The 18043-nt window shown below is 42.9% G+C and overlaps 7 protein-coding genes across 7 annotated transcripts, besides 1 other annotated feature; 5 read left to right on the top strand and 2 right to left on the bottom strand.

Annotated features, from left to right (window-relative positions):
* Positions 1–309: 309 nt before the first annotated feature.
* On the bottom strand, positions 310–1318 carry N7495_002152 (uncharacterized protein; the record flags this gene model as incomplete). The annotated part of the gene is made up of 2 exons (XM_057204821.1): positions 310–935; positions 994–1318. The coding sequence occupies 2 exons, from the start codon at positions 1316–1318 to the stop codon at positions 310–312; spliced, it is 951 nt and encodes a 316-aa protein (XP_057065428.1).
* Positions 1319–2755: 1437 nt separating this feature from the next.
* Positions 2756–4310, top strand: N7495_002151 (MFS transporter; the record flags this gene model as incomplete). The annotated part of the gene is made up of 3 exons (XM_057204820.1): positions 2756–2913; positions 2970–3426; positions 3492–4310. The coding sequence occupies 3 exons, from the start codon at positions 2756–2758 to the stop codon at positions 4308–4310; spliced, it is 1434 nt and encodes a 477-aa protein (XP_057065427.1).
* Positions 4311–5769: 1459 nt separating this feature from the next.
* Positions 5770–6063, top strand: N7495_002150 (uncharacterized protein; the record flags this gene model as incomplete). Its single annotated transcript, XM_057204819.1, has 1 exon — positions 5770–6063. One exon carries the CDS (start codon positions 5770–5772, stop codon positions 6061–6063), a length of 294 nt encoding a protein of 97 aa, XP_057065426.1.
* Positions 6064–6090: 27 nt separating this feature from the next.
* Positions 6091–6600, top strand: N7495_002149 (uncharacterized protein; the record flags this gene model as incomplete). Its single annotated transcript, XM_057204818.1, has 1 exon — positions 6091–6600. One exon carries the CDS (start codon positions 6091–6093, stop codon positions 6598–6600), a length of 510 nt encoding a protein of 169 aa, XP_057065425.1.
* Positions 6601–7126: 526 nt separating this feature from the next.
* Positions 7127–7204: a sequence feature (Short protein (N7495_002148, KAJ5901620.1) was converted to a misc_feature.).
* A 1456-nt stretch (positions 7205–8660) lies between these two features.
* Positions 8661–9817, top strand: N7495_002147 (uncharacterized protein; the record flags this gene model as incomplete). The annotated part of the gene is made up of 2 exons (XM_057204817.1): positions 8661–8941; positions 9196–9817. 2 exons carry the CDS (start codon positions 8661–8663, stop codon positions 9815–9817), a joined length of 903 nt encoding a protein of 300 aa, XP_057065424.1.
* A 283-nt stretch (positions 9818–10100) lies between these two features.
* On the bottom strand, positions 10101–12163 carry N7495_002146 (Zn(II)2Cys6 transcription factor domain-containing protein; the record flags this gene model as incomplete). Its single annotated transcript, XM_057204816.1, has 4 exons — positions 10101–11126; positions 11202–11345; positions 11404–12042; positions 12104–12163. The coding sequence occupies 4 exons, from the start codon at positions 12161–12163 to the stop codon at positions 10101–10103; spliced, it is 1869 nt and encodes a 622-aa protein (XP_057065423.1).
* A 1830-nt stretch (positions 12164–13993) lies between these two features.
* Positions 13994–16440, top strand: N7495_002145 (WD40 repeat-like protein; the record flags this gene model as incomplete). The annotated part of the gene is made up of 3 exons (XM_057204815.1): positions 13994–14098; positions 14170–15618; positions 15667–16440. 3 exons carry the CDS (start codon positions 13994–13996, stop codon positions 16438–16440), a joined length of 2328 nt encoding a protein of 775 aa, XP_057065422.1.
* Between the last annotated feature and the right edge of the window lie 1603 nt (positions 16441–18043).

The following is an 18043-nucleotide window of genomic DNA, read 5'->3' as shown; positions in this document are numbered from 1 at the left end:
CAATGTTGGGCGGAGAACTGCAGAGGCTCGGACAACATTCAACGCGGCTTATCGGGTCTTATCGCTAATCTATGTTCTTGGAACACAACCTCACGTCCAACCTTTACATCCTTTATAACAAATACCAACAGCTTCTTATTTCTAAGTTGCTTAAATCTCAATAATCGATTTCTCTTAAGCTCTTAGGTCGGACGATCAATCGTAAACAAATGCCGAGGTCAGATGAGAATGCGAGGCGAAGCATCACTTATCCGCAGTCCACACCCCGCTATACATAGGTACGATTCAATTCTATAGATCATAATCATTCTAATTCTGTTCTATCTGTACCAATCTATCAAGCTCTATTCCTGGTTGTAGCAGCCCCAAATACATCATTCCCTCGCCAACACCTTCATAAATCCCTCCTGCTATACCTTCAATCCACCAAGCGGCTAGACTTCCCACAACAGTAGCAACCCTGCCCTCATTGAATTTGCAAATTGCCGCTCCAACATTCACACTGTTCTTGCCCAACCCATCTGCAGCACGTAATATACTCGTCATAATTCGCTGAGTGACGTGATGCGATCGCTCGTATTCATAGATTTGGCGCAAAATAGACCTGAGATACGGTAAAAGAAACTGCACGATAATAAAGATTTGAATGATGACGGTGGCCAGAAACCTGTGCAGATAAGACTTGGAGCGTGGCAGCTGGTTTGTTTTCATTCCCTCTTCGAAGCCTATCATGTTGTGATGTGGGGATGCGGTCATCGATTCCTTGATAGTGGCTGGTAGGCGATATTGAAGCATTAATGCTTCCTCTTGAGTTAGGTCTTGAGGTAAAGCATCTAGCAGATACATTAGAGCGTTGATATAAAGTGATCGAGCAAGACGGCTGTCAGCCTGTGGTTGCTGTCCTTCATATCCAGCGTTTCGAAGGAGATTCAATGCTATGAACCTTTGTCAGCGGAGCGGGGTCATTGGACGCTGCATCAGCAGTGTTCTCACCTGGCAAGATTCTATTCCATCGTAAGCCAGAACCCTTTTCGTATTTTGCGGGAAACTCGCCCCTTTCGACTCCATCTGATCCAGAGCCAGAACTAAATGTCTGTGGATCGACGATGGTAGCTGAAGGTCGCTCGGCTTCAGCATCGACGGCATCAGGTAACCGGTCAAGACATGGAAGGTGTGGCTCGGATGAAGATATGAAACCACGATGTAGAGCCACAGATTCAACTCTATGAGATGCGTATGGCTTCGTATAGCCATATCTTGATAAACGACGTCGAATAGACGCAGGAATGAAAAATATGGGAAGCTTTGAGTACTCCATTGAGCCTTGGAAAGAGGGAGAAGAGGGTGCGACTAAGTAGAGGTCAAGGCGGGGAAATGAGGGACACATGAGATGATTTAGATATTTAAGATGTAGATTCTGACTGATAAGAGGCAAGTCATGCTGATATTCCCTTGAATCTCAGCCTCCAAGATTTATTCTCTTTCTTTTATTCTTGCCCATAGCTTCCCTTAATTCCTTGTTCACTTGTCTCAGAACGCTGGGTTCCTTCTACCTTGAGGTTTTACTCACGCTCCACTTGTACTCTGCAAGATTGATAATTCTCCGACTGCGCAGCGTTTCACATGAAAAATGTCATATCTTGATTTGCTCAAGTGGACATGTGACATAAACGAAACAGTAGTCCATTTGACCTTCTGAGTCTGCGATACCGCTGGCTTTGACCTCGCTTTGAGCCCACCCTCCGGCTTCCAATTGGGATAGCTATCTGGGACTGCACCTAGAAAATATTTGAGAAATTAAAAATTTAATCAAGTCAGGGGTACTTTCCTACCCAGGTGAGAACTGCATGACCATTCATAGAAAGTCTTTCACACATGTGCAAGCTCCAATACCTACTCTGTTGTCAAGATTTCGGAAACGATTGGCTGTCAAGCCAATATCCATGAAGACGACAGCTTCATCGAAGAGAAGATCTTTCTTGAGACCGCTGTGCCAACCATACTTAATCAATGAGGGATATGAATCTCGTATCAACAAGAGGGGATATAGAAGAGAAAAGCACTGACATTAGGAGAAAAAATAGGCATGTATTCATAGCCTGGCATGAATTTCAACAAATGTCAAAATTTCGTTGTAAAGATGACCTCGGGATATTCCTGACGTAATTCCTGAAGATTCCATTGAAAGTGAATGACAAAGATGACCTGAGGGTTCATATATTCGCCGTTCAGCTGATGTACCATTCATTCAACCCCTGAAAAATCAGGCCTCAGCCATCAATTACTAGAAGCCCACTCTCTTTGTTTCTTCCAGTCTCTTCCTCTTCAATCTTCAATGACTTGATCCATTTCCAATGAGTATTGTGAATGGAATTATAATATAATCCGACACTTCTAGGCATCTGGATTAGTGCCTAGGTGTTGTCTGTTGAGTTGCTAGGACTTGATATCACGTATAAAAGCTGAATATAATATTATACTCAAGACAAGATTAAAGTAGTTCGGATTTTATTCCGAATTATGCACAGAATTGAGATATGAGTGGAATATAAGCCAATGAAACCCAAGGAGGGAAAAAATAATGAATAAAGTGGATTAGTTCGGTAAGATTCAGGGGGCGGATATGCCATAAAACAAACTTTGTAGCCGAAGATGGAGTTTTTGTGCCGTTACCCGGTTTGGATCTTACCGCCGTATATGAATCATATCTTGATGGATTTGAAATTCAGAACCACTTCTCTCACGGAAACATCAAATGGCGGATGTAGAGAAGCATATTGACCCTTCTGATAATGAGGTCGATACTAATCTTGTCGATTGGGATGGTCCTGATGATAAAAACAACCCTTTTAACTGGCCTACATGGAAAAAAGGACGTCAACTGTTTTTGATGTCCTTTAATACATTCATAACGTGAGTTTGAAATTTCAGTCAATGTTTGGTGTGAATGGCGGTACTAACTATTATAGTCCCTTGGCCTCATCCATGTTCACTCCAGCAGTTCAAGATGTCATGAAGGAATTTAATATCAGTAATAGTATGCTGGGTTCCTTCGTCGTCTCTGTCTACATTTTGGGCTATTGCTTCGGTCCCTTTCTGATTGCGCCGCTCTCTGAGATTTACGGTCGCGTCAAACTGTATCACACATGTAACTTGCTATTCCTCATCTTTACCATTGCCTGCGCTTTAGCACGCTCCATGCCACAGTTGATTGTCTTCCGTCTTCTGGCTGGTATGACGGGTGTCTGTCCATTGACTATCGGCGCCGGTACCATTGCCGACATAATCCCCAAAGAAAGACGGGCTGGAATCATGGCTATCTGGGCCTTGGGTCCTACTTTAGGCCCGGCTGTGGGCCCAGTTGCAGGGGGCTTTTTAGCCGAAGCAGAGGGCTGGCGCTGGGTATTCTGGGTAATATCCATAGTGGTAAATATTTCATCCTCTTTGTTCTCATTTGCTTTGGGATGAATGTTATTAACAGTTTGATCTAGACTGGTGCGATGCTAATCCTGACATTCATCTGGTATCGGGAATCATATGCGCCTGTACTGCTCGATCGAAAGGCTGCTCGCCTACGCAAAGAGACTGGTAACCCCAAACTCCAATCAGTTCACCATGCGGGAAAACTCAGCGTTCGTGTTTTCTTAAGAGCACTGGCTCGCCCATTGAAATTGCTTTTCGGCTCACCAATTGTCTTCTTAATGGCTCTGTTCTCTGCCACAGCGTACGGCTATCTCTACCTGATGTTCACCACTATGACCTCTATCTTTGAGGACGAATATGGTTTCTCTCCTGGCGTTGCCGGCCTGGCATACTTGGGCTTCGGCGTCGGGTGCATAATAGGCCTGCTCACTACCGGCTTCGTCGCTAATAACATCGCCCGGGTTCATATCAAGCGAGGCTGCTTTAGACCCGAGTCCCGTTTACTGCCTATGATGGTCGGCTGCTGGTTCATGCCCGTAGGCCTGTTTTGGTACGGTTGGTCAGCCGAAGCACACACCCACTGGATTGTGCCCATTTTAGGTACCGGTGTCTTTGCCATGGGGTTGATGATCTTGTTTTCGTGTGTCAGTACCTATTTGGTCGACTCATATCTACGATACGCGGCATCTGCTACAGCGGCTAACACTGCTCTCCGATCACTGATTGGAGCTGTGCTGCCGCTAGCCGGTCCTTCGATGTATGCGACGCTTGGTCTGGGATGGGGTAATTCAGTGCTGGCATTTATTGCGCTGGTGTTGTGCTCCGTGCCGTTTATCTTCTGGAGATACGGCGAGATGATCCGAACACGTTTTCAGGTGAAGCTGTGATACCCACTAAGTAGTTTTAAAATAATGTTTTGATATTCTTTCTGCCATTGCATTTTTTAGACCAAATTCTACGTGCATTCGAAAAGGGTGGTGTTCGGCCATGAATTTTAATTGATCACAGATACAAGTGTTAGGCTAAGAAACATCTTGAATAGGCTTCCAAAGCTTAGAGTATAAGGATTGGTCTTGGGATAAGTGGAAGAGAGTTATTTGGAGTGATGAATGTTCGGTTGAATTAGGAAAACGGAAGTGTGACTGGTAGGTCTTTCGTCTAAACCGGCTTCACGAAAAATAGGGCCTTGAAAATCTAACATATTGCACCTTACGTAAAGAGTAAATGTGCCACTATAATATTTGGGGGGCTTTTTTTGTGGGTGGCCGACCGAAATGTGTAGCGATGGATCGAGATGGGGTCGAAAAATGGGGGTTATACGCAAAACTCTTAAATTGCTGTTGGATGATATTACGTTATATAAATCCTGAATGGTTTTTCTACAATAACGCTCAAAATTAAACAACGAAGAAATACAGAAGTGGTTTGATTAAAGTGATCGGCTGGCCGCTCTATACATCCATGGATGTCTAGAAAATTCTGGAAAAAGTTTATTTATGAGCTTGATCTTCGTATTGAAAAATGTACTTATCGTCTGAGGAATTCAAGGATCGATTTGAAGCGCTCACTATAAAGGAGTCGGAGAAGATACTGAGGAGAAGTTAGACAACCAACTTCATGAAGTCGATGGATTCAAGGATCAACGCTGTTATCAAGGCTAAGGGGTTATACACTAGCTAATCAAATTCATAAAATAACATGACTATTTTTTGAGCCATTTTTATTTATAACACTAGATTTTCATATCATATAATCAATGCATGGTTGTGTGGTAGTATATAACAAGCGGTGTATACATACGCGGGTGGTGTATACATACATACTAAGCATTACTTGGGGGCGGGTAAACGCTAACTTTTGCGGTATAACTATACGGATATGTAAGAGGATTCTGGCTACAAAATAATGATACGTTCGCCTAGATCTGACTAGTATGTGGGTCTTGTACTCCAAGTGTATCGATGGGGCGATTGATCAATTGAAAGCCCATTCAGCATCGGGATGGTGAGGTCTTGGTCGCAAATAGGTTATAACTTCGGGCCAATATTTTAGTATAAGGTTCCTCTTCAGGCCGCTCTTTAGTCCTCCAATAATTATCATTACCTTTCCTTTTTGTATTTTTCGTTCCGTGTGGTCAATTTCCGATCTGTGTTCCAAGTACAAAAAAGCATGCTTTTCTTTCCTACTGCTCTCGTTTTCTCTCTTTCCTTGGGAATAGTTGCCGCACATCCAAGAGCGGAGCATAAAAAACACCAAGAAGAGCAGCCTGTCATCGAAAGTCGTGCTTATAAAAAAGTTTTGTCATGGAAAGATGCTTTGGCAAAGGGGAAGGAACTAGACTGTGCAATGATCAATACAGCTACAGCGGCAGCAAGCTGTTTTAGCGGCAAAACAGTCCAGATAACAAGTGACTTTACTGAGTATAGTGACTTATCAACTTGGGGGTGGGAATCTGAGGATGCGGACCTTGATGATGCTTCTGGGGCCGAAAGCTCTGAGCCTTCCTTCTACGAGTCGCTTATCTCAGAAAAGACTTCGAAATTCATCAAATGGACCCAGAAAAATACCGTCACAGTGGATGGTGTTGTCTATGATGTAAGTGCCTCAAGTCACACTTCCATCAAGACTCTTTCATCCTAACATTTGAATAATATTTTGCAGTACACAATGGGGGAATATAACAATATCTATGATGTTGAGACCGGAACTATTGTTGCGGATAATACCAACAGTCCTGAATATGCTGCTTCTATCTGCCCTGTCGACAATCTTGTCAAGCTTCGAAAGTGGTCTGATGTAACATATCTAGAGTGGCAGAATTTATGCAACAAAGCAGGAACTTCGGTTGACAGCCTGAAATATTTGATTCGGAGTCTCATTCAAAACCAACTCACGGCTAGTATTATCGCACAAGCACTCGGAGAGGAATCAGACTTTGACGAGTGGAAGAATTATGAGGATGGTGTTACTTTTGAGCACGGTTCTGAGAAGTTTAATGCATTGCTTGGAACTCCAAATGGCTCGGGTTCTGCTTGGATTCTTATCCAGCATAAATCTCAGCTTGGGCTGAAGAGAATCTCGAAGATCAAAGTTTACGGTCAGCAAATTGGTGCTTCAATATGGGAACCTGGAATGTGGATGGAAGTTGAGGATGTAAAAGGAGATAGCCAGTCTTGAGAAGAGGGGCCCCTTTTACGATAACAGATAATCCTGGGCAGCCCGTTCAAGGATTGTATTGATATGTACTTTTATTCCCCTTCAGCTCTGAAGACCTTCAGATAGAAGCAGACTTTGAATGATCTCTGTTTCGACACTTCTGATATGGCTGGCTCCATAGTTGATTACTTCCTCTCGTCATCAAAGATCACTGCAGACCAATTTTGGCCTTTGATAGTATCTGTGTGGATTATTGGCAAATAGCATGATTGAATATGTACTGATCACCATCTGCTCTTATCTCCAATTCACTAATTATGAACGTTGAACCACTGAGCATGTGAGGCTATTATGGAGATCGCTAGCGCGTTATGTGCGCGCTGATACGTTTATTTCCTGAATAAGAGTCATGATTTCTTTCCTTTCCGCTTCTTTAGCAGCAGGGTCGTAACGCTCATTCTAATCAGACCAGAGAAATAAATAGCCGCTTCAATGCTTAGATTTGATAAACAAACCTCCCACTTTGGGCATATATGATACTTTGGTCCTAAATGTTTGGCACAGAGATAGAGATCACAAATAGTGCAGTCCCCATTTGCACAAACAGAAGGTCTGTCACAACCATTGATATCACAATACCAAATCGTCGTCCTTACGGAATAAAATGGCACAATCAAATGATACGTCTTAACTTTATCAATTATGGTCCTAAAATACCCTCCTATGTTATAGATGAACGTAATAAGCGGGCTGGGTCTAGTTGACATATGTCCTTTACTGACATATCGATCATAACGCACATACCTGTAAGACTTAGCACCTCGTTTAATTTTTCTAGCACTTTCAGCCACGGTTCCTGGCTTATAGATTTTATGGTAATATCCCCTTGTTTGTATTGGGATAAATCATAGAGGGGGTGAGGTTTATTTATATTTTTAGTAGTGTAATGATATAGACATCAATTACATCGTCTAGTTTTTCGTTATTTAGAAATACATCTCATATTTAGAAAGGATGTTCAAATACAGAATAACCATATAAGGCTTAGCATCTCATGTGATTAAGGTTTGAATGAGATTCTTAATGTTGTTTAACATGGAAGGCGATATCGGTCGCTACTGTACATTAACAATCGTTACTATAAAGCAATCAGCGCTCTTTCAGCCACCCCTGTGGCGCTGCTCATGATATTTGTGGTCTTTTGTGACTCGTCAAGCAATCAGAATTAATCAGTTGATTTAGACCTCTGCTTCCCAGTCTTCGTTGATTTCGTTGACTTCCCCTGGCTCGTCATATACCTACATATTTCTTCTGATGGATGTACGACGTTAGCTTCATACTGTGCACTGGATATTTGGAGGCGCGATAACCTTATGCGAGTTATGGCATAATAAATACGGTAAGATTGCAAATTCGTCTGTATGCGCAGCAAGGCTTCTTGGAAGAGAGACTGCTCAAAAAATAGCAATTTTCCAAGAGCTATGGAAAGATGGGATTCTTCGCCTCTTTTCTTCAGGCGAGCTTGAGCAACTCAGTTCCACTTTCGATTGGTATAGGTTCAAGCAGCCATGGATGCTAAGCATCGAAACAGTTTCCCTTTTTGGGTAAGTGGAGCAGTGGGTCCATCGTATCCACTAGGCTAATCAACACTCTCAACCCAATTAAACATCAAAGCTTGAAATCTATTCTCAGAGACCATTATTTCTTTTAGGACTTCCTTTCGACCTAAAATGATGAATCATTGTAGTAGGCTTGAACCAGACAAATTAAGGACATGGAAAGTGGGCCTGTAGAGCGAAGCTTACTTTCGAATGCGCCAACATCTTCCGTTTCAGGAATGCCGTGGGCATATTCCCATCATGGAACTCAGAGCTTTGCATATTTCTTTTATAGTTGCCCATAAGTGTTTCCTATCAAAATAGATTTTACTGTCTTCCTCAGGTATAAAGACGTTCCAATTTCCTCTCGAAGTCCGTATAATTCGTAACGAACTTAATTCCCTACAGATTCGGAACCGTATAGATCGAGTCCTATTTTCTTACTTTGATCCTTGCATTTATCAAATTGTTGAATTTACCACAATGGCAGTTATTACTACGGAGCACATCGCTATTGCAGAGCTGGTCATATACATTCCAGTAGCCATTCTCACGATATTCGTGGTCTTTCGTCACGGCTTTCACAAGCAACTAGGATGGATTTACCTCGCTATATTCAGTGGCATTCGGATTGGTGGCGCTGTCATGGAGATTTTAAGTCATAAAAATCCAGGCAATGCTAACGACAAGGAGTGGGCCCTCATTCTTCAATCTGTCGGCCTTTCTCCACTACTTCTGTCCACCTTGGGTCTCTTGAAAAGAATGTGTGTTTAGTGCTCAAATGATCTCGATTCATCTGAATTTTCTTAGCGCTGACCATTTTCATAGATTTGATGAAACATCCACTCATCTTCCTTCTGATTCAACCTCCACCAAAAACGTTATCCTGCAGATATTTGGTGCCATGCTTGGAATATTTGGTAAAATGTGAGTAATATCACGATTAAGAACTCTAAGGGTAATAAAGGATTGTCCATTAATCTTTTCTCGTTTACAGTCTATCAATATACAAAAAAAGAGCGACCGCTGCATCCCGCCGAAGCAAACTCGTCCAGCTACTTCACATCCCTGCTCTCATTGCTCTCATCCTAGCTATCAGCGGTGGTACAGATCAAGCGTCTTCAGACGCCTCTGATCAAGCCAGTGGGAAGACGGAGACTCAAGCTGCCATTATCATATACCTTATTGTCTACATTGTGACCTGCTTTTTATGGGTCATCTCAGTGAAGAATCTACAAGACATGCAATCAAGCCAAAAACGCATGTTTTTCTGTGTTTTTATCGCCTTGCCACTCATTGCCTGTCGTTTGATATACAGCCTTATCAGCGACTTTGGCCACAACTCCCAATTTTCTTTGGTTGACGGCGACCCGAGGATTCAACTCGCTATGGCTACGATTGAGGAGTTGATTGTCGTTTTCATTTATACTATTCTGGGACTCGTCACTCCCCGTTCCACTATCTCTCAGGCTGTTGGGGGTGGAAAGGTGCCAGCGGAAGCTCGGGCTTATACTGCTGCCCCTGTATACGACAACTCCTCTTATCTGCAAAATTCCCACTCACAGGCTCAGCAGATGTACCCCCAACAGTATGCGGAGCATCAATATAGATATCCTCAATCATACTCAAGAGAGGGATGATGATTTATTTTTGGAAAAAAGCGACTGTTTAGATTTCGTGGGATTTGTCAGGCTGCAGCGACTTGATCCGATTTAACTATAGTGTTTATTCTTATTGATCTTCTTACATCTATTCTAAAGCACATCGATTCCTATGCTCTAAGTAATATTCCAAAGTTACTTCCTCCGTATTAAAAGGACTCAGTGTGACTCGCGAGGTCAGCTATCAGGCCCTGGGGAAGGTTTTAAAAGGTCCCAATGAATTTACTAAGTTTTCACACGGGGCATGATTATGCATTGGTAATTAGGCAGTAAATACTGGAGACTTGTTCTCCGGCGATAACCAAGCTCTTGAATTCATTCCTCTTCGTAGTATATGCGCCATAGCCAGCGCCTGGTTGATACCCATGGAATGCCCAATTTTATCAAGACAGTCCGTAATCCATTTACGAAGTTCATACGATGCGAACCCTGTATTGGCGGCAATGAGCAGTGACCAGATCAGCGTAACACCTCCTGCGCCAGAGACTTCAAATGGACTAGAAGTATAATCCATGAAAACGGATCCCGATCTTGGACTTGTCGTACTTGCCGGGAAGAAATGAGGTGTTGAATTGCTGCTAGATGAGGATATTCCTTCCATAGATAGATGTTGAGGCATGTTTTGCCATGGTGATGGAAATGCTGAAATATTTCCAAAGAATGGATTCCAAAAAGAGGAGGAATCGGGTTGATCTCCATGTTCTAGAGTTGAAGTTTGAAATTCGGCACCTTCTTCTATACCTGCGCCAAGATGAAATGGAACGCTGGCGCATATATCTTCAACTAACTGGTGCAGAACCTGCAGGCTCTGATTGGACAAGTTCCTTTGTTGTTGCTGAGCAGTTTCATCGTATCCAGTAACATCTAGACCCTTCACAGTTTCAAGAATCAACTCTTGAATGAGGATTCGGGCGGCTCGGTAATTGTTCCATGCTTTGCTGGCAGCAAGATCATGGTAGACATGGTATTTATCGCCCCAAACAGCTTTTGTGATAGGCACACCGTCAAACATCGGCACTTTGACAACTCTGTAGCTCCATCGAGGAGGGACATTGATAAATATTGACATGAGCTCGGCATCAAGTGTCATTGCGGTGCGCAGTATCTCCCTAGGCTCTGTGATCTCCATGTTCTTCAATGCCGCATAGAAATCACTAAGCTTATACACCACAAGACCAAGGTGATCAACAATTTGGTCATCGAAACTCTGGCGATATTGCTTTGCGGTCTCTGTAAGCTTAGTAATCATTGGAGAGCTGGCCTTCTCGTAGTAAAGATTGCTAACGTTCTGAAGAAATTAAAATATTTAGAAATATTGTAACAGGCTATGCCGCTTCCTTCGCACGAGGTATCAGTGACTTACAATCTGCGCACGTAGCTGTGTGAACAATTCCAACCCCTCTGGTCGGGTCAATTGCTCTTCGCCCCGATACTCTATAAGCCTTGCGGCACCTTCCATGTGTTTCATCCAACGATCAATGAACGATTCATCGCTGCAGGTCATGACCTTCATTTAATTAAAAGTCAGCCAGTGTGGTAAAATTGACCACGGTGGATCTACTCACTTCAAACATGCCAAGTAAAACAACCGATCCCAAGATATCATCTCTCTTGGCCATGACTGGATCTCTCAAAGCGCTATTGGTCTGTGACAAAGCTGTGGTGTATTCTCGCCGTGCCTTTAACATCATCTGTGGAGATAGGCGGATATTGGATAAGGCTGCCATTCCAACGGCATTCAGAGCAGCATTGATCGCTGAGTTTCGCGTGTCACTGACCAGAGGCAGTAAATATGACATATGGCCACCACGAGGACCTGCTGTTAAGTAGTGGCTAAAGATATAAGACTTCGCCAGCTCCTGTGCTGGGTATGTAGGCATACGCAGTGGAGACAGAGACATGTCTCCACCTTCATCAATCGGTAGTGAAGAATTGCTTGCAACATGATTTTCAACATGGCTTGCAACAGTGGCTGTGGTAGTACTTGCAGTAGTGCTGTCAACAGTGCTTGCCTCAGCACTGGCTTCGGCACTGGCTTCAGTGCTAGCAATGACTGTTGTTCGCTTTTTACGTGACAGGCGTTGCGACCTGCGAATTACTTCATCATTCTGGTCACGAAATCCTAATTCGAAAAGATCTCGATACCCTGGACAATCAACCCCGGCTCGCATACACTGGGTGCACGCTGGAGACCCTTGATCGCACTGTCCAAATTATCAGCCTCATTCCTTAATCTGGCTCACCCCGCTTTTCAGCCAAGCATACCTTCAAACGACGACCACGACAGCGTTCACAGGCGCCGCTTGGCTTACCACGATACACCATCTAGGACCCTGTGGAGTAACGTTTAGAAAGAGTGTTGAACCACGCTAATTGCTGAAAGAAGCAGGGGATGCGGTTTATTCCGGAGAAGGACGTCGACTCTAGGAACACTTTATAAATTGATCAACTTTGGGAAATCACTTCGATGCGGTACAGCAGCCTAAAGTTCCCCATTTAGCCCAGCTGTTAAATCCCTGGAAGGCGGCTGGTGAGATCCGGGGGTTTGGTTTTTTCATTTCAATAGCACTTTCCACTTAAGGTAAGTGTTTCGACGCGGATCGGGATGTGATGATTGGTGAGATCTTACCGCTGACCACTTCTCTATTTAAGCTCAACTAAAAGGACAATTCTCCATAAACAGATTAATTTTCTCTGGGTAGTTTTTCAATTCTTTAATTTTCCATGGAGATAGGTTATGCTACAGGCGAATGAATATCTGCGTGTGGTTTTGTACCACTTTATCTTCGCAAGATGCGGGATACTTCATACCTGTCGATTGTGGCGCACTTCCGAAAATAAAACCTTGTTAGTACCGGTTGATAATGTTTGAGCTAATAAACCATGACTCAATAATATATAATAAGCCTTTGGAATGCCACACAAAGGGAAAATTAGGGCTTACGTAGGATAATTGTTCAATCCAAAATGGAGGGATTATAATCTACAAAGATTAAGCTTTTTTAGACTATACCTATCTTAAATGTTACATCACTATCTATTACTAGCACTATATAATAATGTCAGTTGGGCGAATCATGCTATTACTATAATGTTTCTGTTTTCTTTTCTTTTTTTTTTTCTTTTTTTGAGGAGGTAATTTCTATAGCCCTTGAATTCAAGTTCGAGGCGCTCCTTGACCGCGGCCTGAGTTTGAAGAACCCAAGGCTGATCGATAATGGCGAAACCTCAGCCAGAGCACGAACTGATTTCTTGTAGCGATCAACATTCGTTCCTGACCACTTCATGAACTGCGAGCAAAATGGCTTCCGGTACGAGTACAAAAGATATGATAGAAAGGAAATGGAATGCCGCTCAGCACACAACACAATAATGTTATATCGCAATAATATCAACCACCCTTCAGTGATGTTATGTTATGTGTCACCTGAGGTACCCATACAGTACAGCTATCCTAATAGGTACAGCTATATTGATGCATTACAGCTATATTCGAAAACAGATTCCCCTGGAACAGATACGCGTTGTTTTTCGGCCCGTACCCGAAACCATTCTAATCCGTATCTAGCTAGGTTGTAAATTATTATTTTCTGTCAAACGAGAACTGAATAGTGGATTCGTGCGAGCAAATAGGGACAGAGTAGTCAAAATATGTGTGTGTGTATTCGCTGCAGTAAAATTTGCTGCAGTAAAGAACGTATGAGAGCTGACTAATAATGCACTAAACTAAACTTGGAATCGGTCCTTTGACATTTTCTAAAAATCTGTCACTTTATTTCTAGTACGGCTACATGACGAATAGTACTATATTTTACACGAAACTTGATTACCCCCCACAGTAGAGATTTCATAATTCTGCTGCATATCACCGCCTATTGATTGATTGGCGTTAGCAGGGTTATTGGAATACGAACTTTAGATACGTGATATCACATTCGATAAACCAATGATTGTAGTTCTCCAAGTGCTGAAATGCTCCATGAATCACAAGGCGCATCGCCGCCAGGGTAAGCCCAAATAATTTCAGTCAGGTGACCGACCCCTCTTTTCTCTCGATCAACTGTTAGTCGTGGCTAGCGCACTTGGATATAAAGGCTTTCCTCCTGATTGATGTCAGTCTTATTATCTCACCTGGGCAGACCATGCACTGATATGATGAACTCGACAGCAAAATTTTCCGGCAATAATGCTGGAGTACAAGTTGGCCAAAATGACGGTCAAATAACCTGCAATTACTTCAACCAACCAGCTGATTCAAAGGTCAGCAATCAGCATCATCAGTAAATCCAAATATTATATTCTTGTGTGACGCTCATATTCATTGCGTATAGGTTATTAATCCTGAGCTTGATAAAATGCGAATTGAAGAAGAGAAAGGCGGCCTGCTTCGAGACTCATACCGCTGGGTGCTCAACCATGATGATTTCAAAAAATGGAAGAACACTACAGATGGCCAGCTGCTGTGGATCAAAGGTCAAGCTGGCAAGGGCAAGACTATGCTGATTTGCGGCATCATCGATGAGCTTTCAAGCACAGCTGTCCAAGATAATGTCAACATTGCCTACTTTTTTTGCCAAGCCACGAATAATCGTATTAACAGTGCTACAGCGGTTCTGCGAGGACTGATCTATATGCTTGGGAAGCAACAGCCTCTTCTCCAGGCCCATGTTCCTGCAAGTTTCCCTAACAACGAAAACGAATGGTTCATGCTATGTGGCGTCTTTCGGGAGATACTTCGAGACTCTGCCATGAAAACCACTCACTTTTTGATCGATGCGCTTGATGAGTGTACTATTGATCAAGAGAGACTTCTCAAATTCCTTGAAGAGCACTCAACTGGCTATTCACGTGTGAAGTGGATCGTTTCCAGTCGCAATTTGCTACGTATTGAGGAATATTTAGACAATACAGCAGGAATTCGGCTTCAGCTGGAGCTTAACGAGCACAATTTATCTGCTGCTGTTAGTTCCTTCATCGATTACAAAGTGGAAAAATTAAGATACACCCCTGAAAATAAAAAAACTGTCCATGATCATTTGACAAAAAATGCACAGGGAACATTTCTCTGGGTAGCCTTGGTTTGCAAGCAATTGAAAGATGTCCGGCCAAGACATCTACAGAAAAGGCTCAAGGATTTCCCTCCTGGGCTTGATGAATTCTACGGTCGAATGTTAAGCTTCATTCAGAACAAGGATGATGACACCGAGCTATGTCTGTCGTTGCTCGGAATCGTTACAACTGTTTATCGTCCTATCACATTGGATGAGCTATCGTTGTATCTTGATTCCCAAGATGAACTCACCAGCGATGATCTCCAAGAGATTGTAAAGCTCTGTGGATCTTTTCTTACTCTACAAACTTGCACAATCACCTTGATTCATCAGTCCGCACAAGATTTCCTCTCGAAGCATTTATTTAAAACTACTCCTCCTAATGGGATACAAGAGATACACTATTCTATCTTTTCAAAGTCTTTAGAAAGTGTGCATGCAAATTTGAAGCGGGATATATACAACCTTGGGAATGATACGGTTTCTATTAGTGAAGTCAAGCAGCCAGAGCCGGATCCACTAGCCACAATGCGGTATGCATGTCTCTTCTGGGTAGATCATCTCAATGACTACTTTCGCAACAATGAGACAAGTGAACAGATTCAGGATACTATGCTTCTTGATACTTTTCTTCGCCAGGACCTACTCCATTGGCTTGAAGCTCTTAGCTTGATTAGAAACTTGCCAGAAGGAGCTAAATCTATGCTAACGCTTGAAGGATTATTAAAGGTATATTCCCATAAGTGCAGATAATGTTTTGATCTAACTGGATTTTAGGCAAGAGCAAGAGATACAGAATTGATCCCTAGAGTCCAAGATGCGTACCGGTTTATTATATACCACAAGGCGATGTTAGAGGATTATCCATTTCAAGTCTATACTTCTGCAACATTTTTCACCCCGCTGGCAAGCATGACAAGGACTCAATTTGAGCCTAAGGACCTATCATGGATAAGTGGGAAACATATTGTGGAAGAAAGCTGGAGTGCGTGCCTACAGACGCTGCGGGGCCACGAAGATTGGGTCAATTCGGTCGTCTTCTCGCCCGACTCCACGCAGGTCGCCTCCGCTTCCGACGACGAGACCGTCAAGCTGTGGGACACCAGCAGCGGCGAATGCCTACAGACGCTGCGGGGCCACGAAGGTTGGGTCAATTCGGTCGTCTTCTCGCCCGACTCCACGCAGGTCGCCTCCGCTTCCGACGACGAGACCGTCAAGCTGTGGGACACCAGCAGCGGCGAATGCCTGCAGACCTTAAATGATTATGGTGACTCAATAATAATATTTGACACCATAAACTCATGTCTTCAAACTAATCGAGGTATTTTTACCTTACCTTTCCCCACAAACCTGGGATCTTCTCAAAAAGGTTTGGAAGAACCATACTCAGAAGGATTTGGACTGAGTTCTGATAGAACCTGGATCACATGGAAATCGGTGAATCTATTGAAGTTGCCATTGGTACACAACGTTTCAGCCGTTACTTTTGCTCGATCAACTATTTGCATTGGTTTCCAATCAGGACGATTCTTGATACTAAAGTCTGATTGATTATCACTAACTAGCCTTTTCTTCCTCGCAATGCAGTAGTAATATATGGACTTACAATATTTTCTTGTAGGTACTCCCTTCTATCTTTTAATCTGTTTTCAAAAAGGGGATATCTATACAAGACCTTTCGCCGCCTTGGTCACACTAAGATTCTATCAGCTTCCAGCCCCAAATTATCCGATTATGACTTGACTAATAAATATTTCATCTAATTAGATTACATTTGACTTCATGTTCATCTGTCAAATTAACACTAGTCTCGCATTTTACCACTCGAAACTTAGGATGAAACTATGCTGCAGAGTAGAATTTGAACGGCTCTGATATCTCTAGGAGAACAAAACTTCTATCCCGAACAAAAAGATATCTTAAAAATCAAGGCACAACAACCTAACCTGATTCCCCAACCTATTCCAGCTGAAATTCGGATTCAACTCCACAATATACCTCGAGCCAACCCTTCGATATCTCTTGTGTTTTTCAACTCGATCACGCTGATTTCCAAACCAAAGTGTTGGAACATGTGTATTGCAAATACGCCACTTTGACGCTGGAGCGCTTGGAGCTGTGAACTGCTTGACTATAAACGTCACGAGGCCGTAGCATCGGACGAGTATATATACTCGTTCCTAGCTAGTTTAGATCGACACACATCTACGCACTTACATACACTACGAATTCCCACTGTATCGGTCGAGTAATCTCCCATCAGGCTGGACTTGTGGAATGCGTAGCATTGTCCTTCAGGCGTAGTCTGTCGATAAGCACCCTCTCTTGATACTCGAGGACTATCTGAAATATCGTCTCTGCTTCATAGTATCGCCCGTCATAGCTCAGACAACTCCCACAATTTTCCGCAAGATTTACCTTTTCCCTACTACACTTACCACTTCTCCCCAGCAAAAGTAACATAGAAAGCACAAGTGACACCGAAATCAAAGCTATCTAAGCTTCACCTGTTATGTGAATTGCCGAGGAGCAACGAGAAGGTAATTTATATTGCGAAGTAGACTGAAACCGATATTTCACGGTTTGACAAATGCTTTTGTCTTCGAAGATTTTATCGAACAGCTTCTTCAGCGCTGTGTAAATTGGCCGAGACCAAGATCTGTACTTGTTATGGAAAATGCGTCTTTTTATCGTTCAGAGCGTATCTCATAGAACGTAGGTATTAAGCTGATAAATCTCCCGCCTTGGTCTTTGACCTGAATCAAATCAAGGAAATCTTTGCCGAGCTCAAGATCTTTATACCCTCAATATTGTGCGCAATCCAAGCAGGAAGTTCAAGTTTTGGCGTGATATCAGGCGCGGGCTCGTCTGACGCCATAATGGCCTCAGCGTCTGTGGCGCTCGTCATATTAAAAGAGAGGTTTCTCGCTCCATCTCGAAATGAAGTTAATGAGGTTCAGACAAGCAGGCTTCTGTAAAGAAAATTCTTTTCCTTATTGCTACATAATCCTCTGCGAATGATTTTAAGAGTTGTGGAGTTATGTCTGGTTCGTCTTTGGAAAAGTTAGCATAGGCCGCTTCTTTTCGAAAAAAAACTAAAGTCTCCATCTGCTGATTGTTGATGGTAGCCCGTCAACTGCAATTAGACAACTTA

The sequence above is a fragment of the Penicillium taxi genome, assembly GCF_028828555.1.
Source record: "Penicillium taxi strain IBT 34144 chromosome Unknown utg000002l_segment0_segment0, whole genome shotgun sequence".
NCBI lineage: Eukaryota > Fungi > Ascomycota > Eurotiomycetes > Eurotiales > Aspergillaceae > Penicillium > Penicillium taxi.
This window is presented reverse-complemented; position numbering and strand designations above follow the sequence as displayed.